Source organism: Corvus moneduloides, chromosome 20 (genome assembly GCF_009650955.1).
Source record: "Corvus moneduloides isolate bCorMon1 chromosome 20, bCorMon1.pri, whole genome shotgun sequence".
In the NCBI taxonomy this organism is placed as follows: domain Eukaryota; kingdom Metazoa; phylum Chordata; class Aves; order Passeriformes; family Corvidae; genus Corvus; species Corvus moneduloides.
The window spans coordinates 3,216,940-3,238,574 of NC_045495.1; the positions used below are offsets into that span (position 1 = coordinate 3,216,940).

A 21,635-nucleotide genomic window follows, 5' to 3' on the forward strand; every position below is an offset into this window, starting at 1 on the left:
CCCAAGTGCCACAGCTGCTGTCGGGAGACAACACTCACACTTGGGATCTAAAAATACCCCAACCAGGCAGGTGGGAGGCCATCCAGGGATGGATTCGCAAGGCCAGCTCCTCTACTGGCTCACCCCACTCCCTGCCTGGCTCCAGGAGCATTTTCAGCGCCCAAGAGAGCTCTGGGGGACCCTTTCCCCACTGTGCCAGGGACGTGTGCTGGGGCAGAGACACCTCAAAACACACCTGTGCCATTCTGCCAAGCCATGGCCAGAGCTGGGACCAGCAGAGCAGGATTCCTCAGGAGACTGCAAGGACTTACCACACTTGGATTATTTAAATTCTTAGTGTTTATTTAGTGGCTTGCAAAATGTATCATCAAAAAGGCTTAGCACATGGACTTTCACCAGACATGAAGAAATCCCACTTATTGCACAGTAAATATAATTTTCTACTCTATATTAATTGCATGTAGTAATAACTTTTTAATTTGCTTTAACATTAATATTTCTAAAGCTCTTTCACCTTCAATTCCTTCAGCATCCTTCCCCCAAGCTAGAACAAGCCCCACATTATTCCCCAGTGCAAGATTACAGCATCCTAAGAAGCTCAAACATGAAGAAGCACACACACTCTTCCAGTAATTGTTTTCCCTTGGAGGAATCTGACCAGGAACAGCTTTGTGCTGGCTTTGGCTGGGATGAAGTTAATTTTCATGGTGTCACTAAGTTCCTTCCTAGCAGGATGGTGCTGGTTTGGATTTGTGACATTGGGAGTTACGGTGTTTGTCTTCCCAAGTCACCACCAGGATAGACAATGCCCTGCTCTCCTGTGGATGGCTGAACACCTGCCTGATGAGGGGAATTAATGAATGAATTCCTTGATTTGCTTTAATCTGCCTGCAAGCCCAACTTTCACTTAACCTATTAAACTATTTTTATCTCAACATACAAGTTTTCTCACTTCCTTCCAATTCTCTTCCCCATCCCACTGGGAACAAGTGAGTGGCTCTGTGGGGCTGGGATAATCCACAAGGCATTTGTCATTCCCACTTCTTTAAACAGGCCTGAAAGTTCTTTTGCACCAGCATTAGGCACTCACCAGCATAATACAGGCAGTGCAGGCATCACCTTTGGAATTTTCTAACTGCTAAATAACTGCTAAAGGCACATGATGAAACCCAGAACCCTCACCAGCTGTGGATGATTCCGGTTTGCAGAGATCCATGAATGTTTCACCTCAATTAAACGGCAAGGGGAACCTCACTGGGTTTATTCACCACTCTTGGCCAAATGCATCGGGCAGCACAACCTGTCTCAAGTTTGTCACCAGGAGAGCGGGTGTTCAGGGCACAACAGGAGCAGACCATCCCCAAACTGCAGGGAAAACACTGTCAACCCAGGGACTGCTGAAACTTGAGCTCCTGTTGGTCGCTGAAGGAAGATGAGTGGTTTGGTGCAAGACACTGTGTGTCCCTGGAAGCTCTGCATGGCACGGGGTGGAGGTACGGACTGGAATTTCTTGCTCTGCAGTCCTCCTTTGTAGAGCTTGTCCCCACTGGTCCCTCTGCTCCAGCATGGCTTTTAAGTAAACAGGAATCTGAGCCTTCTCGTGGTTAGTGCCTCTCTAAGGCTACTCTGTGTGCTCAACAGCTCACTGAAATTACCCAGAACAAAAGAAAATAATGACTCCCCAGCTTAAGGAAACAGACACAAAGCGAGCACCCAGAGTATGACATGCACGTGGTGCCTTCTCTCTTCATCAGTTAACCACCTGTGAAAGCAAAACACAACACCAAGGGCCTGTGAAGGATTTGCTGAGACAAAACCAATTCCCTTTCTAGAACAGCCTGAAGCAAAGCCCCTTCAGTCAGGGAGTTCCCCAGCGTGCAGCTCTCCTGCCTCCTGCCCCTCAGCATGCACTGGTTATCTCAGATGCCAGGGAAAGCTCAGAGGGAAACCTTCTCCAAGCCCCACATTCACTCATCTACAAAGCTTTTCCCAGTCTCAAACTAGGTCTACACACAGGAGAAGAAAAAGGCTCCTACCTCACTGTGACAGCCACAGCAGTGCTCTGAAACCTGCTCCTCCTTACCACCCGCTGGGCCAGCCCAGCCTCTGCACAGCCAGCACAACCAAGAGGGCTTTTCTCTTCAGCACAGACTGGTGGCTCTGAGAAACCCAAATGATTTCAAGATGCTGTGAGTTTCCCCCCCTCATTCCCCTCCCTGTCTGCTCCCTTGAGGCCTGAGCCAGTTCTTGGCTCTTCAATCTCCTTCTGGATTACATGGGCAGGTTATTTCCCCTGGGATGTTGGGCTCCTGAGTGTCTCCTTGCAGCAGTAACTACACAGACTGAAGGGCAGAATCCTGATCCACCCTGCCACCTCCTGTCCCCTCAGGAGCTGCTCCCTCAAGCTCACTAAACCCCACAGAGCAGTCAGTGAAGGCACATGCAGTGCCTGGTTTGTCAGACAAGGACAACCAACGGTGATCACGCTCAGAGATTCGGATCTTGCTCCTCCACCTCAGGAGGCATCCTGAGCCTCCTGCAAGCCTCTGCCTCCTGCAGAGAGGAGAGGACATCCCACCCTTCCGCACTACCCAGCTGGAAACAAGGGAGGAAACGGGAATAATTGAGCTGAGGTCAGACAGGGGCTGCAATGGGCAAGGAGGAGCAAGAGCTCGTCACAGACCCCGGCTTTGGGACACAGCTTCCCTCCCCAGGATGCCATGGTACACACTTGCAGCTCTCTGGGCTGTGAGGCAGCTCAAACGCTGCTGAAGGAAGCCCAGGAATTGAAACCACTCCTAACGAGTCTAAAACTACCAACCTCTGCCTCTGGAGGGAGCATCCCACGGGTATCACCTACCAGGGAAGAGCAACAACGAGCACAGCAGCCTGTGAGATCTCTCCGGGGATATTCCTATTCTACAGACTGCTTGCAAGAGTGAGAAGGTAAGAATTTAAGGCGGGACAGATATCATGAGACAGAAAAAGAGGTCAGGCTTAATGAAAGGGCTGCAGTTGCAAAGAACAGATCAAGTAAATTGCACAGACAGCAAAGACCCTCGACTCACCTTAATCATCACCGCTGCCACAACCGCCAGCAGGGCCAGGACAAAGAGCCCAATTCGGGCCTTGTTAAACCGCTTCAGGAGGAAGAACTTGGCCCAATCCACCTTCTTCTGGCTGCCAGGTGGGTACCGCATTTTGTTGGTGCTCTCCAGCTTCAGGTCCTTGATGAGGCAGGCGCGGCGGTGGGAGAAGGTCTCGAAGCTGTGCTTGCCGTGGTAGGCGCCCATCCCGCTGTGACCTGAGGGGCACAGCCAGGCAGGGTCACTCCTCAGGCTCAGCCAGGCAAAACTCTGTCCACTTGAGGACAACTGACCCTTCCCCTGCAGCACTTCTCAGCGTCTACGATGTCCATCTGTACTCCCAACACTCTTTTTCCTCACCTCATGTCCACCTGTAATTTCTGCCAATCACCCTGATTGCAGCTGATGGTTTTAATGCACCTTTCCCATCAGGCTGCGCTAAATGTTTCAGTCTTTCCAAAAATACACCCAAAGGTTTTTCCCTCCTGGCCCCTGTCCTAATCCACTCCCCGAACTTACCATTATCAAGATCTGCTGCACAGAGATCCTTGGGCTGTAGCAGGCACAGGGATACCCAGACACAAACCATGAGTTGTTGTCCCCTGGGACACACTGTGCAGCAAGTCCCAACTCTTAAAGAGCACCAGTAACTTACCAACACCACCAAAAGGCAAAGTTGAGAGGAAGAAATGCATAATGACATCATTTCCAGTCACACCCCCACTGGAGGTTTCTGAGATGACTCTCTTGATCAACTAGAAAAAGAAATTAAAAAACCCAAAACATTAAAAAGGCTCAGAGAAGAGACCAGACCATATAACTGAAGATACTGGGAAGGGAACTACATGTCAACAGCGTTCATCTCCTCTGGCAGAGCCCAGACCCACCTGCTTGTTGTTGGAGAACACATAAAGGGCAAGCGGCTTCTCCCGACGGTTGATGAACTCAATGGCTTCCTCCACGCTCTTCACAGTCACAATGGGCAGCACTGGTCCAAAGATTTCCTCCTCCATCACCTTGGACTCCGGGGAAACATCAGTGAGGATGGTTGGTGCTGAGGCAAACGGGAGAATGGGAGAACAGCATGAGCAGGACACAGGCATGGCCCATCCCAGGACCTTGTCCTGGACTCGACCTGCGTTCAACACAACCCAAGGAAGACACAGACCCCAAAAGGCACCCACTACCACCTCCCCTCCCCAGCAGCTGCCAGCAGCACCTATGAAGCAGGAGGCCTCATCAGTCTCTCCCCCATGAGCAATCTTCTGCCCTTCCAGCAGGCTCTTGACCCTCTTGAAGTGACGTTTATTGATGATCCTTTCATAGTCTGGAGACGACTTCACATCTTCCCCATAGAATTCCTGGCAAAGGGCACAGCAGAAACAAAGTGCTCAGCACAGCTTCCAACAGCCACAGCTCCAGGAAATCACACCTGGCCTGCAATAGGGACCGTTCCCACTGCACGAGGGACTCTTCCCTCACCTTCAGAGTTGTCTTGATGTTCTCCACCACCTTGCTCTGGATGGATGGGTCACACAGGATGTAGTCTGGGGCAATGCAGGTCTGCCCACAGTTCATGTATTTGCCCCATGTTATCCGCCTGTGATAAGGAGAAAGGGAGATGGTTTTCCCACCAGGCACCACCTGAGCTGGGCATGCTGGCCCAGAGACGTCCCCCTGCCTCACAGGGTACCCATTCCACTGCTCAGGGCCCACCAGAGGTGCAACAAGCTGACCTGCAGGCGACAGCCAGGTCACAGTCCTTGTCAATGTAGCAGGGGCTCTTCCCACCCAGCTCCAGGGTGACAGGGGTCAGGTGCTTGGCAGCTGCTGCCATCACAATTTTGCCCACTGCGGTGTTGCCAGTGTAGAGGATGTGATCAAATCTCTGGGTCAGCAGCTCGGTTGTCTCAGGAACTCCTCCAGTGACCACGGGGTACAGATCCTGCAGGGCAAACAAGACCCTGAGAGTTACCTTGATTCAAAGCACTTATATGAAGGCAGCAGCTCTGCATGTGGCAGAGGGCAGACTTATTTGTGGCCTACTTCATGACAGGGACAAAATGTAGTGATATCAGAGATATGCTCTGCTCCTTCTCCCGAAATGAAGTTTCATTTCCCATTTTGTGCCACGTGAACTAAAAGAAATGGAGGCTGAGGCCAGGGCTGAGTCTGGCTGTGGAGCTGCTCCCACACAGCAAGAATCAGGGTTCATGTGACTGTCAGGCTCTCCCAAGGACTGTCTCCTTCCTCTGCTCCTGCCTCCCACCTGTGGAAGGCGGTAACTCCTGGAGAAAATTCCACAGAGGCTTTGCAGTCACAGCAACAGTCTGTCTCAGTGACATAGTGCAAGGGATGACAGAACTGCCAGGCAAGAGGAGGAGAAACAACACCTCCTCCTCCTCGGACACAAAAACCCAGGACATCTTGCCACCGAACACACAGTGCCCAGTTCTCAGGAAGAGCCAGCATCCTACACAACCTGTGCTGACCTAAGGGCATCTCCAGCACAGCTCCAAAAGAGCAGCTCCTGCAGTGAGAAGTACACACACACACCTCTCCATACGGCCACGGATGTCAAAAAGGCTGTCACACTGCAGCAGCGTTACATAAGCACACACACAAACACAGGGAGAATTTGTCAGTGTACCTTTGGACTCTAATTCAACCCTTCCTGTGCCTCCTGCTTATGCTCCTTTGAAGAGAGCAGGCAATGGATTTGGCTCGAACCTGCAGGAGCCCTTTGGAAGCAGGACAGTCACGTCAAACACAGGGCCACACTCACCTTGTCCAGGTACTGTGGCAGGAGCTCAGCCACCAGCCGAGCCGTGTTCTCGCTGACCTCTGACGGCTTCACCACCACCGCATTGCCTGCAGGGCAGACACAGCACCGACTCTGAGCCCTCACATCCTCTCCCCACCCACCACCCCATGAAGGATGGGGCTGTGCTGGATCCCCACCTGCTGCAATGGCCCCGATCAGGGGCTGCATGACCAGCACAAAGGGGTAGTTCCAGGCCCCGATGACCAGCACCACTCCCAGCGGCTCGTAGCCGATGTAGGCCTCGTCCCTCATGGTCAGCAGGTTCTTCTTCACGGGCTGAGGGGCTGCCCAGGATGGCAGCTTCTCCATGGTCAGGGCCAGCTCCCCCAGCACACCCAGAATTTCATGGCTGTAGGCATTGTGCCCACACTGAAAGAAAAGGGAGTTTGGGGAGGGGATGGCAAAGGCACCCACCTCCCACAGCCACCATCACAGCCCTGCTGCTCCAATGTGTCTGTCACTGGCAGCGCTGCCCCAAAGGATCCCTGGCCAAAGACAGCCAGTTTGGGTGTGTGAGGCAGAACCAAAACCTGACAGCCAGGATTTGCCTTTGCAGTCCTGCCTTAGACTAACTTCTTAGAAATAGTGGCAGCAGACCTTTGCAGGCCACAGTGGGAGCCAGGGCCAAGATGAACAAGAGCAAAAGCCATTTAGCACAGCAAAGGCAGCCTCTGGCCTTCCAACTTTCCCTTCAGGGCTGACCACTGTCCTTGCACGACTGAGGAGAGAAACTCCCCGACCCAGACCTTGTTGAGATCGGCCTTGAGGGCTGCCAGGATGTCCTTCTCCTTCTCCTGCACCATCCTCTCCAGGGCCTTCAGCTGCTGAATCCTGAACTCCAGCGGGCGGCTCCGGCCCGAGTTGAAGGCGGCCCTCGCCCGCCCCACGATCTGCTGCATCCTCTCCATGGCTGCTCAGCGCTGAGGAGACACCGGCGACACCCAGCTCACCACAGGGCCCTCCCTCCGCCGCACACACCGCGGCTCGTCCCCAAAAGCACCGCACACGCTCCCACCGCCCAGCCGCACCCCCCGCCCCATCTCCGGGGAGCGAACACGCCGCCGTTTGTCCCGAATTCTGCCGCATCTCTCTGAATCCTTACGTAATTCCCGAGTTAGAAAAGTTTGAAAAGCAGCGCAGGGCGTTGGTGGGAGCGCGGGGATGCCACCGAGGGAGCCGGGAGCTGCTCGCGGAGGCACCGCGGTACCGAGCGACACCGGGCGAGGACACGGCGGGATGGGGACCTCCACCCCCTCCCCGAGGAACCGCGGGGACCCCCGAGCGACACCGGGGTTAAGGCGACAGCCGTGGCAGTGGTTGCGGCACGGTGGTTGCGAGACCGTGGCTCTCCCCGCGGCCGGTGCCCTCCGCCCCGGGCAGGACCCCCCGCCCCCGCGGCCCCGCCGCCCACCGGGGTCGCCGCCGCTGCAGGCGCTTCCTCTTTCCGCTCACATGACGGAAGCGGAACGGGCGAGGCCGCGGGGCCGCCCCGCCCGGGGGTCTCGGTGTGAGAGAGGGGAAGGAGGGGGGAAAAAGAGCAGAGCGGGGTGAAGGATGTGTCCCCACGGCCGCCCCCAGAACCGGGGGTACCGCCGGTACCTTGACTGCCGCTGTCGGCGATGCTCCTGCCGGGCTCGCTGCACCGCGAGGCTGCCGCAGTCCTCCGTGGGCTCCGGCGGGTCTGGCACTGCCGGGCCGGTTGTGAAACGCTGCCGGGGCGTGGGGCCGCTCTGCGGACGGAGGGCAGAGTCCCTGCGGAGCCTTATCGGGGCAGGGAGCGGGGCACGAACGAGGCGGCGGCGCCCGCGGGTGGCCCTGCCCTGGCAGCGGCCTCCGGCCACGGAGCAGAAGGAAAGCGGGGCAGGTGCTGCTTTAGGGGAGGCAGGACATGCCCCGCAGGACGGCCGAATTAACCTTGTTACAGTCCTGGCGTGGGAAACGGGCCAAAAATAAACGCAGGGAAAGGAGCTCAGGCAAGGCTGGGCACATTCCGGTTAAAAATAGACCTGCCACAACTTACTCTAAGAAAGGCACGGGGGTTATTTAAAAATTACATGCAGGTGGTTACACGCTGCCTTTCGTGACACGATTTACCCGGGCCATTTACTGCTAAAGCTCCTCAGCTGGAGCTGTAACCTCACTAAATCCGTGCCTACCACACCTCTGTGACACACAGGGCTGGCACCTGGGTGCTCCTGCCCAGGTGATGCAAGCTCCTGGCATAGACCACCCCTTCTCCTGCAAAGTTTAATCCCATTTTCCCACATCAACACGGCCCTCCGAGGCTGGGAGTGTCCTTTGGCTTCAGATTGTGCTGAACCACAATTCCCCCGAAACACCAAGCTTGGCTTCTGTGGTCAGTTGGCTTCACTGCTATGGCTCAGCAGGAGCATTTCACAAGCTGTTGCACAAATTTCAGCAGTAAACACCCCACTGTGGAGAAGAATGACACAAACAACTGCTAAAACTTGCATGTAGGAGGCAACATGGGAAGTAGAAAGAGGCTGGGCTTGACAGGGTCCGTCCTAGGTGATGTATGGAAAGAAACTGGGTTTGCATTGAAGAAAACATGGGTAGAAGTAGGAATGATCCTCACAGGACCATTGCCTGATGTAAATACTTCCCCTTACCTGTCAGCATCCTTGCAGGCACAGCAGGGTGGAGCTCTGTGCAGGCCCAGGGGCAATTAATGCTACTTCAATCCCAGAAAAGCCTGAGCCCTCAGCATGGAGCATTAGATGGTGCCTGGGGAAACAGTGCTGCAATGCACCCACTCCAGGATGTCAGCAGGAGCAGGGAGGTGGATGGATTCTCCAGAGCTTGTAAAATTCTCACCCATCAGCCTGGAGGGTTTTCACATCACAACAGTGCTGCTTGTACTTGGCAGCACACACTGCAAGCAAACATCCCAGCTCCCAGTTACCCCAGGGGTCAGCAGAAATGAGGCAGCGTCCTGGGAGACAGTTCCTTTTGGTCCTTGTCAGGGACATATTTTGGCCAGTTAGGGACAGGAAACAAGGCTGAGGGCGTTTTTAGCATTGCAGAGTCTCAGCTGGGTGAGACACGTGGATTTCAGGGAAGTGTGGGATCCCGAGTGAGACAGAGGAATACCCCGTGCTCCCCACGCCTGGAAGCTGGCACTGTTTTCTATTTTAATTCAATCACTCAGAAACAATAAAGGGAGCTATTTATGGGAAAGCAGAGGAACTCTAGAGAAACTGGGAGGTGAGCAGTGGTGGGGGGGCTCTAATCTGTACTTACAGCAGCAAGAGGTGTTTTATTGAGAAGCTGAGCTCGAGATTCCCGTCTCTCCTCATTCCTTAAAGCCCTCACTCCCCTCTTGGAGTCAATTAACAGCAAGGAGAGACAGGCTCCTGCCCTGCCCTGGAGAACAGCCCTTTGTGCTGATCCTTACCTTGCTTCCAAAATCATCCAGCAGAGCCTGGGGAAGGAGGACTTTGATTTGGAAGATAAACTGTGCAGTATTTGCTTTCAAGAGTCCACCAAATAACACAGCTAATCAATAAATGTCCTTTTATCTCGCACACCACGCTCACGGAACTTCAAGTTTTCAGCTGCAATCCTCAATCTCTGCTTAAATGTCTGCCTAGTCTCAGATTCCACGTGTTTTCTGGAAGTCACACAACCCAGCCAGTGGCACAAGATGGGCAGATACAAAACCCAAACAGCACTCGACCATAAAAGCGGGTTCAGAAGACGAGTAACAGGGAGAGGTTTTAAGGAACCTACAGGAATCAATGCAGCTCAGTTCATTTATGGCATCACTTGTTTTGAAAGCTGTGGCTGATCTCACATTCGCAAGAAGGAGCTACTGTGTCACACAGAGCCCTGGTCTGTGGGCTGCATTGTCGCCAGAGTTCAGGCCATGGAAAATGTGAAAGGGACACAAAGAAACAATGGGAATGATTGGCATGAGGACTGCAACAAGACTCAACAGCCCCACTGGCACTCGGTTGGCTTTCAGGCAGTGAGGAGGGGGGAGCCTGCCGTGCACAAAAGCCTATTGAAAAGGTGTTTGTCCAAAGGAGCAGTGCCAAGGCTTCCTTCAGCTGGGCTCCAGCTGACTCGGAGACCTCAGGAGAGGGGTTACCCTGATAGACTTCACTCCTCTGCAGAAAGGAGGAGCTGTGGGGGCACTATGGAAAAAGCCACAGCTAGGGCTATGGCTCAGGTCAGATGGGGAAGTTCAGGATGAAAAGAGATTTGCTTATAGACTTAAAAGACATCCCGGACAGTCAAAAAAGATAGTAGCAAGCAGAGCTAAGAGAAGACAAAAAAGTCAAAGGAGCAAAATTTAAATTTAAGATACCCCCCAAAACAGGAGAGGAAGCAGGAATCAAAAAGCTGGTGGGTCAAAAGTCAGGTCACGAGCCAGCCTATCTGAATTTCAAAGCCTCAACCAGCTTTGGAAGCAGCAGGATCTGGCTCTCCCTGCTCCAGATGAAAAGCAAGTTTCCCTTTTTGATGTAGCTGTGCACAGCACTGTGACATAGGTAAATCACAAGTTACTGCCTCTGAACCCTGAGGTGATGTGGTAATAACTTGGTGTAGCTGTACAAGGTAATAGCAAGAACTATGCAGAACCCAGCGAGTCCCAGGAACAACTCACCCCTCAAAATGCTCCTTGGAATAACTTGTAGCATCTTGGTTGCAAGTTAAATTAACTGGATTTCCTCCTCTGTGTCAGAGGAAGGGCTGGAGAGTTCAACTTCTTGCTTGTAAAAAGCAGCAAATGTCACAATCAAAACGTGGTTTAGATTCCTCAGCTGACATTTTGTACTATGGACAGAGCAGAACAAGTGCAGAAGACTCAAGGAGATGCTGGAGAGCTGAGCTAGAAAAGCACATCAAATCTCTCCTTTCAAGTTCTATCTTTCAAAGGCTGGGGGGGAAAAAAAAAAGTATTTGGTAAAAACAAGCACCTGCTGTTCAGCACAGAGAGCCAAAGACAGAGGACAGCTTCAGGATCTTTGTGGAATGAGTTTATGCAGAGAGACAGGCCATGAACATTGGTCTCCTCCTCCTGAAAACAGCCAGCAAGAATAGCCCTTTTCTTCTCCTCCTGTTTGTGCAGCTGTAGCCTTGCTGGCAAGAGGGGAAGGAGAATGAGCTTGAATCCTGAAAGGAAAGAAAGAAAACCAACAAAACGCAGTGAGTTCCTGAGAAAAGCAGCCTATCTCCTAGACTCATGCATTAAGGCTGTTGCTTTGTTCCTAGATTCGGGCCCAGACATATCATTAGCATTCCCAGCTCACTTCTTCCTCATCCTCTTTATGTGCCACTCACAATGGGAGGGTTTTCTAATCATAAATTGGGGAAAATTTGATAGTACCACTCAAAAATACAACAGCCACACAGCAGCTACCACAGCACACCTCAGCTGGGCAGAGGGTATGAGCTGTAAGGTGAACAAAGCCCATTTTTCATAAACTTTGGATAGAAATTGTAACTTCCTGCCAGCTTTTGTCAATTAGCTCTGTATATGCTGTTTTGGCAGCTCAGACAGCTCCTCTTTGCTAGAGGCAACAAATAAGCACCTCGTTGAAAGATCATACAGCTGTTACCCAGGATCCTACTTAGCATTTTCATTTTCCAATCCGAGTTAAAAAAAATAAAGAAATAAAGGGAAAAAAAAAAAAAAAAGAAGCAGGGTAAATTGTCTCCTAAATCCAGGGGAAAACAAACTCAGGGACACTTTGTGCCAGAGCTATCCAGAGATAATAAACTCAAGGATGCTGCCTCATCCTGCCCTGGTGGCAGGTCCAGCTGCTAAGGGGAACATTCAGCAACTTCTTCACCTAGTCAAGTAGAGATTTTTTCCTAAATTTAACACCTCTGGTCACAGAGACACAGAAGCTCAGTTGTACCATAGAAACACTTCTAGTGTCAGTATTTATTTTTACCTTAATATACATTTATACAGGCCATAATAAAAAGGCTATTACGCAACAGTTCAGTGAGTTATTACCTAGTTCCAAGAATAATGCATGCAATTACAAAGGAGAGGTAGAAACACCGTATTAAAGACCTAAAAATACAAACATTATATAAACAAACACTTTCAAATTAACTGTTGGAATTTCATACAGATAAATAAGGTAAAAAGTACATTACTCTGTCAAAGTAAAGGAAACACATGGTTATCCCAACACTGAAACAATATTTTGATGTGTAAGCCCTGTACAACTTTGTCAAATAGTTCAGACCACTGTGTTTAAGAGGATTAAAATGATTTTGTCCTGGAGAATGGTTTATTCAAGTATTCAAGCAGTTGAGTAACAAAAAAAGTCCCAAAAATAAAGTATAGGAACCATTTCCAGAGAAGCTGATCTGCCTTTAAATGCTTTGCAAATCGCTGTCCTGATGATCTCATGGGATGCTTGAAATGACAACGCCTATAAGGCTGAATGAAGCTTCCCACCTCTCCCCCAAAATGCACACAAAAGAATCCTGATTTTTCACACACTCTATATGTAGAGATTCTACATCATTTTATCAGCATCTCAAACCACAACATTATTTTCTGCTTTTCGTTTTTTTTTTGTTGGTTTTTTCTTTTTTTTGCATGGTTCCTTGCAGAACCTTTCAGTTTACAGTATTTATTGTAATACTGCCCAAGAAACAAACTACAGAGAACTGTCATTACACCCCTAAAGACTGCAGGCATTAATGCACATATTGCATGCACAACAAAAGATGCAACCAAATCTATAGAAAAAGCAAACAACCAGCAACTCAACATTGCTATTACTGAGAAAGTCCAGAGCAGTAGTTACTCAAGTATTAGACAAATAGGTATAAAATGGAAAGGTTCACATGAATACAAGTTTTTACACTGTTTGTTTGAAAGTCTTCTAGAAGCTACATTTGAAATTCTGAAAAGAATTTTATGTACACTGAAATGAAATTCAGCCAAGTCCATTGTGCCTTCTTTCTCTAGATTTTTTATATAGTTCTTCAAAAATGAATATACAGTTGCTTTAGTAAATTAGTGCAAAACAAAATATTTTGGAAGAAGATCATCAAATTGTATCCACATCAGCTGAAAACCCCCTGGGGATTTTGCACAGATGGAGAGAATTTCTTCCATCCCCACTTTTCCCCCAGGGAAGAGCGTGTTTGCCATCCCTTCATATGACAACCTGAGCCGTGTGTACAACAGGTGAGCTCCCAGACAAGGCAGCTGAGCCCCAAAAAGCTTCAAGCAGCACTTGCACATGGTTAGGGTTTCCCAAATTCACTCAGCCACGTTTTACTGAACAACTTAAAAACTCGTGAGGGAATCTTCGGAGGGAAATGTCTCTTTTGTACCTGATGCAGAAGGATCCTCTCTCCAGAAACCTCACGAGGAAAAAAAACCAAACCCTGATCATTCAAGTTCAAAGCACACGTACAAGGATCAGTTTGAAATGTGAAGAGAGATTCTTTTAAATTCTGTTGCTAGGAAGGAAAAGGAGCTGCTGGATCGGTAAGGCAAGTGTACTTTTGGAATTTCTCCTCTTTGAATATGCTGCTGTTTCTTTGGTAGTCACCACAGAAATGTAAGAATCATCTTCCACATGGGGCAGAACAAGGACAACAATTAAGCTGTAGTGAAAAAAGTGCAGTATCACTGATGTGGTCCCTTATGTTCACACCATCTGGTCCTCAGGATATTCCTACTGCTCATACACAGCCACTGTGCTGTAGCAGAGTGCAGAAAGCCTTCGCTCGATGCTGGATTTATCTGCAGAGAGAGGCACAAGACAGGTGATGACCAGAGTTATTTTACAATGTGTTAATCCCATGTAATCTTCATTATTCAGCTGGACTTACACTTGTGTACATTTTCTATATCTGCAGGGTCTTGCAGTATTTTAGTCAGTCCTTCCAGCAGCAGGGCTGCCTTGTGGTATCGATATGTGATATCTTCAGTTTGCTGGAACATCTCATCCAGAGCTGCCGACTGCACCTGCAATCAGTCAGGACATTCAGTTTCATAAACTCTAACAGGCAAGTAGCAAAACGAATCATTCAAAATTAATCATCTAAAAGTGTCATTAAGAAACCATTTTTCAGCTTTAATTTAGCTGATGGGTTGTTATAACTCAGACAACAGAATGAAGGTGGAACTAGATGATCTTTAAGGTCCCTTCCAAGCCATTCTGATTCTGAGAGAAAACTGAGGTAACTGAGAATATTCTGTACAAAAGATCTATAAAAGCTCTTTTTGATCTTCTGTGTTTCCATGCTCATTTTTACACCTGCATTCTCTTGTAAAGAAAGAAACTAATGGTGCACAATGACACCATCATTAAGCACAACACTTGCCAGAATCTTTTGCGTGACACAAAGAATTCCCTCTCATCACTAAAGCAGTTAAATTTCCTGTGTGGTCACTGAAAATATCAATTCTATTTTCTGGTTATGTAGAGGAGGTATGTGAGAGAAGGCAGCAATTCCTATCGTTCTGGGAAAAGGAGGGACTTACCATTTCCACAGCACAGCTGTAGATGAGCTTCTCTGCAGTTACACTGTTGATTTCATCAATGAACCTTTGCTTGTCCGAAAAGAAACGATTCAACTTTTCTGTCAATTTTTTGCACATTCCAATACAGAATTTGTATCTCTCGTTGAGGCTTTTCACAACTGGCAGAAAGGTAAGAAGAAATTTTTTTAAATCCCCAAACAAAATCCAAACAACAACTCAGCCTAAGTTCAAAGTAAACTTGTTTAAACTTGTGCTTTTAGTGTTTATTTACTCCACCACTTTTATGACTTGAGTGTCTATCAAATAATTTCCATTTCCAGTCAAAAATACCCATTTCCTAACTGTTTCTGGCTGTTTACTACCAGAATTGTGCAATTGTACATATCTAAAATTCTCCTGCAGAGAAGAAAAACAAAACAAATGTTGCAACTTAAACTTACTGATGTATCAGCAAAGAAAATTCACAAGCAAAGCAAATTAGATGATGCATCTACCTTGCTTAACAGCAGTGGATGGGTTCAGTTTCCCAGATTTGACCTGTGCTTTGGCAAGATGCAGAGAAGATGCCAATAACTGGGCAGCTTTCATATACAACACCAGCTGCTCCACTTGTCTAGGGAGAAGAGGGGGGAAAAAAGTAAATTATGCATCAAAATACCTTTCTTGAATGCATTCAAGCCAGGGGCAGACACCACTTTTTAATCACAACACCCTACAGGAGCCAGCAACAGCAGAAAAGGAAGACAGATGTTTAAAATGCAGCTCCACCCCTCCCCTCCCTTCCCTTCACAAACACCCTGTCACGGGGTGAGGGGACATCTGCTCATTTAGGAGCTGCAGCAGCAAAGACAAACTGCTTTAAATGCAGACATTTTAAAAAGGAGCACTTATTTGTGGGGACTCTCTGCCCGAGGTCAACGTCTCACCACAAGTGACTGGGTGTACTTTTCATTTCCTATCCCCCTGGAATTCTCAGTTGTGAAAAGCAAACACTTTGCAGGGTTTTTCTGTTGGCTTTTGATTTTTTTATTACTTCAGGAAGAAGGCAGGAAGTAGAACTGCCCTTTCCCACCACTTCAAATTTCTCATATTTCTCCTTGCTTTTGATTTTGTATTGATTGACTGTTTTTCCAGTGAAACCAAATTTGGACCCTCCTTCTCCCCTCCCAACCTCCAGCTCAGTGCTTCAGTGAAGAGGAAGGGATGAGTGCTCAGATTTACCAGAAGCTGGTACACGAATTTCCATGCTCAGAAATGCACTGGTGCACCTCAAGCCTGAACTCAACACTTTCCCCAGCTCATGTGGCAGACCAGAAAAGAATCTTTTGTCTTTGTTCTTTCTGATCTGTCTGCAGTTGTTAAAAAAATCATTCCTATAGAGATTCTATACAGGAAAACAATCACTCCCAGCAAAGAGAGCAGAGTTTAAACACATGTTTGATGTGTTGAATCGTCACTAATTCTCCCATTTGACTGCATACTCACCCCCATTCTTTGCTGAGCTGGCTGATCTGATCCACAACTATGCTCTCCTGGATTTGGTACAGTGACACAGCAGAAGTGCACAGGTCTGGGTTTCCTCCTCTCACTGCTGTCAGATCCAGAACACACTCTGTAAATGTCAGCATCATGTTTAGGTGGCGCAGTGTGTCTGTGTGCTCTCTCTGTCAGAGGGAAAGATGACAGCAATTTAACCACTCTGAGCCATCAGCCACATTTAAAACTCTTGTTAATCATTTAAGGATTTCTTAGTATGTCAGTTCCATGCAGAAATCCCATTGTGGTAGAGTCAGCATTAGGGATGACAGAACCAAATGAGCCCCAACAGATCTGAACTTGTTCTCTCTTTGTTAATGAATTCAAGATATTGTAGCTTATACTTAAGAGTCTTTCAACAAAGCCAAAGGAATTGGTACATGGAGTTGTATGTTGAAACCTGAGGAACTAAAGGAATTACAAGTGGGACAAATTATTGTATTATCAGCAACACAAAAGGATGTTTGGCACTTGCGTGAAGAGCCAGGAGGAACATTTTGGCTTTTATTATGTAACAGACTTAATACCTACAAAAGAACTGATCTGCTTCACTCTAATTTACACCTAGCTCTAGAATTATATTGTGTTAAAAGGTGGCTGTTACCAAAGTTTACACTTTAGACTAAAAACTTCAAGTGGAGTGAACAACTCACTGCTGCTCTGTCCTTCAAAACTAATCAAACATATCTTAGCAATATTTAAAATATTTTCATTAATAATACAGGTCTAAATACATTTTAAACTCTATCTGTGGGAAGAATACAGTGGATTGGTAAGCAATCATGTTATAAGAGAGATTCAGTAGGGACCCAAACACCTTCCAACAAGATGTGAATGAGAAAACAGAACAGCAATCTGTCTTGAGATATGTACACTCCAAGAATAGCATTCTGGTGAAAGACCACCCCAATTTGTGTTTTTAAAGTGTCACTCCCCCACACATTTGAAAAATATAGGATGATCTTCCCACAAGTAGGATTTAACATCATTCCCTGACTGTGAAGAAGCAATGAAATGCCCAGAGGGACTTTGTTACTGTCAGCACCCACATCCAGAGACTTGGCATGAAACAGAGGCCTCTCTGCGAGGCTCTGCTGGACAAAAGCAGTCATGTTCCTTTGGTTACCTATTCAAATTTATGAAATGCCAGCAATAACTACCAAAGAGAAACTGGCAACTACTGATACAGGAATATTTTCAAGACCTTAAACAAAAACAACAACACGTGAGACAGCACAGAGGAAACTACAAAGCACATGGAGCAGCCCTGGTTTGACCAGGTCTGTTTCAGCAACATCACACGTAAGAAAACATTAAATGATTGTTTCTATACCTCCATTAAAGTTTCCTCAGGCAATTCAGGAGCTTCAAAAGTGATAAAGCCCTCTAGGCTGGGAGGGGAAGTACCATAAGGGATGTACTTCAGACTCGGAGCCGCCTCGGCCCCCGGAGGAGAGGAGCCCATATAAATACCAGGAGGAGAGCCCATATAAACACGGCCACTAGTGGAGCAGAGAGACCCTCCGGAACTATTTGATCCAACTACAAGAAAAATAACACACACATTCAGTCTGATTCAGCACTGGGGCTGTGGGTGACAGCAAGTGACACATCAGGAGCCAGCACAGAGTCCCCCATGGAAGGCTCTGCTCACTGCTCCTTGCATGGCTCTGCAGAGAGTGCACAGGCTGTGCTGTAACAACAGCGGTAATTCCTAACAGATTCTGGGATTCATGGCTTTAGGTTCTGGTGAGTTCACACTGCTCACCTGAAGCCCTTAACCTTGAGGTCTTTGATATTTGGCAGCACAGCTGACACATTCCAAAATGCAGGCAGCTGCCACCCTCGGTGTGCTGTTTCTGGGACAATGCACACGGCAGCAGGCAAAAATCGGAATTCTGACTTTTCCTCTCCACCTTTGCCAGAGAGATTACACTCCCTGTGGGGGAGTAAAGCTGTGTTCACAGGAGGTTACTCACTGCTGGATTGTAAATGTGTGCCTCCGACCCTCTTTAGTGGGGAAAAGGCAGAAACCACCTGATATTGATCTCTGCTTTCCAGAGCACTTTTACTGTAGGCCCTGTGCAAGGCAGCAATCAGGCTACTGGCCCAAGAAGTGGACAAGCCTAAGTGCTGCCTTTGAGAAATGTGCACACAACTGCCAGGGAAGTCTTACCTGAGGTGGTTCTTGTTCTGAGGACCATGTGGGTGCAGGTAGGAGGGGTGGCACTGCTCGGAGGGGACCCCACAGTGAACATGACAGCCCGAGAACTCGCCCCGCTTCCCATGGATGGAGTTGCCATTGCGATTCCATAGGCTCCTGCTGGAGCTGGGAGAGAACATTTCAGCAAGTTAGCTCCTATTCCATATAATCACACCAAGATGCAATTATATGCAGCAAACTGGAGCACTGCACTACAACGTGCTTTGATGCAGATCCAAACCCTGGACTAGTCAGAGGTTCTGACAGGAAATAAAACAAGCTGAGTGGACAGTCTTGGTGAAACACAAACAGTCAAGGTGCAGCTTAACATATCTTTTTATTTTCACATCTCAGTGTTCTACTCTCAGCAACAGAGACTCCCTGAGAGGCTGAAGATGTCAGTTTTGCAGCAAAAGATACAACAGAAAAATTCTCAAGGCAGATCATGACAGATCTGGAGGCTAAAGACCAGCTCTGTCTGCAGAACTCCTTCCACCTGCTCAGAAGGGAGAACTTCTGGTGGCAAGGTACAAGCTTGGGGAGGAGGAGAAAAAACCTTCAAACACCCAGAATTACATAAACTGGCTTTCATATAAAATCAAGCTGGAATCAGGAAATGAAAAGCCACAAATGCTGAATTAAAAATAAAACCAGACCAGAAAATCCCAAACCCCTCCAGCCAGCACAGGCAGTCAAGATATTTCTGTGTTTAGCACAGAAATAAGTATTTTCCTGTCTTGGTTATTTTTAAAGCTGTGCTAAAGAAATGGAACAGATCCCCTTAAACATTAAGAAAAGCCTTCTGTGCTGAGGCTAAAAATTGTCAGAACCAATTATCGAAGTTGGAAGCAGAACTGTGATCCAGCTGGCATTCCATAAAAACCCAGGCATAGAGAGACAGCTGGGATGTATCACTCTGATCCTTACCTGTATCCATTGGCCTCTCTGTGTTGAGGCTGTCTGTACTGCCTTGGTATAACTGGCCCCCAAGGGTGGTCTTTACCTGTTGATCTGACAGCTTCCCAGTACTAACAGATCTGGACAGGAAAACACATGAATTCCCAAAAAAAAAAGTTATTCAGTAATATCATCCAACTTGCAGCTAAGGATGACTAAGATTCTTGGTATTTACTACAGAGAATTTTTCAACAAAAATAGAGAAAGCATTGAAATCTTGCTCGTTAGCACGGATCTACTAAAATAGAGCAAACCATAAAAATAAAGAGACCTTTTTCTCTTAAAAAATTTATATTGCAAATTTTGTCATAGGGATTTTCAAGCAAAAACTGAACAGGCTTTACAGAGTCAATGAAATTCCAGATTCAGCTAATCAAAACAAAAGGGAACTAGACAGCAACACAAAGTGCTCCAGGAAGTCCCTGCTATATTTATAGCCAGTACAAAATGTTTCTGTTGCACACACCAAACCTCAGCATCCCCTCACAGCTCACTCGCCCTCTCAGAGTTGCTGTGTGCAGTTCTGCTGCCCAGCTGCCTCCTCCAGGGATGGATTATGAACCCTGCAGTGCCTACCTGCCGAAGGTGGTTTTGCTGTGCTGTTCTCCTGCCTGTTTGTCAGCTGCCTGGCTGGAGTGGAAGTGTGTGAAGTCCCTCGGGTCAGTGATATCTTTAGGCTGCAGTGGGGGTTCGGCCAAGCCCTGGCGATTTGCCAGGGCCAGCAAGTTGGAGGATGCTTGAGTTTTAGGTATTTTGAAAGGAGCTGTTGCCTTTAAGGATCAAGAGCAAGAACAAACAAAAACCCCAAAGTTAAAACCCCAAAATATTCTTGGTTTCAGGCACTGTGTTACTGAGAATTGCAAACGTAACAAACCTTAGTGGGAGAGCCGATGATTGTTGGTAGCGGGGTTTTGAAGAGCCAGTCTGAGCTCCTGGGTGAGGATCCCATGTGCTTGGTAGGTGATGTTCCCAGGCTACCTGGCCTGCTTGGCTGTGGAGAATGACTGTATCCATACCCAGCATAGGAGGGGCAAACTGGGTCTGAGTGCTGCTTTCTGAGCTTCTGCTTGTTTTGGTAGATATCTGTGAGAGTAGGAGCACTCTGCAACCTCGCTCCCATTAAAAGTGACTGTGGAGATTGAGATGGTGGTATAGGAGAACCTGTGGAGACGACAAACAAGAAGGTAAAATTCTACTTGCAGTGCTTGGAAAGTGGATTGATGAAGCCCAAAATGCCAGAGAACAACACTAAACTGCAAATACTGAGATGTGTTTGATTATTAGCTCACTAGATAGCAAGGAGAATGGAATTAGCCCATGGATTATTTGGACTATTGCTACACCACACTGATGAGACCTCCAAGCTGCCAAATAGGCACAATTTCAGGCCGACAGCTGTCCTGGCAGCTGCAGTACATCTGGCAACCTGCACCAAGACAAATAAAGTGGTTGGATTCAGCAGGAATGGCATAACCAGCATAGAAATTCCAAGCTGAATAGAGGTTCTCAAGGCCTGGAATGATATTCTTGCAAACAAGAGCGTGAATGCGACATCGCATGTTAATGACTAGTTTTGTGTGTAATGACTTCATTTGCAGACACAAAGGCAGTTCATGTTCCTGCAAGAAAACTAGGTGCTAAAAAGAACCAAATTATTCAGCTGGAACAGTTTGGGGACATTACTTTGAGCAGTTGTTTACTTTTTAGTCTGTCAGACTGAATCTTTTTTCAAAAGCTGACAAAGGAAGTCCACACTTAGGTACGAGTGCAAAGTTTCTCCTAAAGCAAATGGGAGAGCTCTAAATCGTTATTTAAACAGAGGGTTTTGGGGAAATATCTCTTATAAACACCTCACCTACTCAAAGATGCCCTTCCTCTTTCAAAATTAGGCCTAAAATTTGATGAAATGTTCTGTTCCCGGTGTGTGTTTTTATGTCTCATGATAGGGAACTGTGCAAAGGTACAAACAGAACATCAGACTTCAGCTTTATGGTCACAGCTTCCCAGAGAAAATGCCTGTCTGTAACCTCCAAGAACTGACATGGAAGTGACAGCTTCATTCATGTTTAAAAAGAAAAAAAGAAAGAGGGAAAAACTGAAAATGAACCATACAACTAGAAAAGCTTTATAAAAACTGGCCATGAAAATCTTCTGAGACAGGCTTCATTTCATAAATGTCTGCTCAAAAAAACCACCACAAACTTCTTGCAGTTTGCTCAGTAAAGTGCCCAGCTGTTACAACACATCTTTCAGCCTTCTTAAGCCCATGGTTTTGCTAGTTGGATTTTCAATATGAGCTACTTCATCTTGATTTCATTCCACTCCATTAAGCAGTATGTTTCAGAGCAGCCTGTCTGCCTGCAGCTCTAGCAGAGGGATCAAGTCTATTTCTCATTAACTTTCCAGCCAAGAATTTGCTTGCCTGAAATCCCTCTGCTTGTCTGTCTCACAGCACTGAAAGTCCTCACCTGTCGTTTTAGAATCAGTCTGAAATCTCACTGGTTACTGTTCCAGGGTTGTTGCCACCCCAGGGAAGGT

At 47.6% G+C, this 21,635-nt stretch overlaps 2 protein-coding genes across 10 annotated transcripts in view; both read right to left on the reverse strand.

Annotated features, from left to right (window-relative positions):
* Positions 1–321: 321 nt before the first annotated feature.
* Positions 322–7,661, reverse strand: LOC116454059 (aldehyde dehydrogenase family 3 member A2-like). 8 transcript variants are annotated; one of them, XM_032130199.1, is made up of 12 exons: positions 7,510–7,661; positions 6,657–6,830; positions 6,048–6,279; positions 5,872–5,957; positions 4,823–5,031; positions 4,569–4,686; positions 4,306–4,447; positions 3,974–4,140; positions 3,742–3,841; positions 3,069–3,304; positions 2,037–2,160; positions 322–1,762 (listed from the first exon to the last, which is right to left on the reverse strand). In XM_032130199.1, exons 2-11 carry the CDS (start codon positions 6,816–6,818, stop codon positions 2,080–2,082), a joined length of 1,533 nt encoding a protein of 510 aa, XP_031986090.1. In that variant the 5' UTR covers positions 6,819–6,830; positions 7,510–7,661; the 3' UTR covers positions 322–1,762; positions 2,037–2,079. The 8 variants fall into 8 exon arrangements, with proteins under 8 accessions (XP_031986090.1, XP_031986092.1, XP_031986094.1 ...); XM_032130201.1 differs by lacking the exon at positions 7,510–7,661 and adding an exon at positions 7,322–7,411; XM_032130203.1 differs by lacking the exon at positions 7,510–7,661 and adding an exon at positions 7,199–7,295.
* Positions 7,662–11,795: 4,134 nt separating this feature from the next.
* ULK2 (unc-51 like autophagy activating kinase 2) overlaps positions 11,796–21,635 on the reverse strand; it is a 36,218-nt gene continuing 26,378 nt past the window's right edge. For both annotated transcript variants that reach the window (XM_032130193.1, XM_032130192.1), the window contains 10 exons: positions 19,972–20,258; positions 19,674–19,867; positions 19,068–19,177; positions 18,114–18,266; positions 17,271–17,479; positions 15,887–16,065; positions 14,896–15,014; positions 14,402–14,559; positions 13,747–13,882; positions 11,796–13,657 (listed from right to left, as the gene is read on the reverse strand). In XM_032130193.1, coding sequence (XP_031986084.1) covers positions 13,590–13,657; positions 13,747–13,882; positions 14,402–14,559; positions 14,896–15,014; positions 15,887–16,065; positions 17,271–17,479; positions 18,114–18,266; positions 19,068–19,177; positions 19,674–19,867; positions 19,972–20,258 — 1,613 coding nt within the window. In that variant the 3' untranslated portion in view covers positions 11,796–13,589. The remainder of the gene's footprint in view (positions 13,658–13,746; positions 13,883–14,401; positions 14,560–14,895; positions 15,015–15,886; positions 16,066–17,270; positions 17,480–18,113; positions 18,267–19,067; positions 19,178–19,673; positions 19,868–19,971; positions 20,259–21,635) is intronic.

Coding starts and splice junctions, on each gene's coding strand:
- LOC116454059 (XM_032130199.1), bottom strand. CDS start 6,818: ATGGAGAGGATGCAGCAGATCGTGGGGCGGGCGAGGGCCGCCTTCAAC. Junction 5,032..5,871: donor TGCCACAGTACCTGGACAAG/GTGAGTGTGGCC, acceptor TTTGCCCTGCAG/GATCTGTACCCCGTGGTCAC. Junction 4,141..4,305: donor TGAGGCCTCCTGCTTCATAG/GTGCTGCTGGCA, acceptor CGTTTGCCTCAG/CACCAACCATCCTCACTGAT.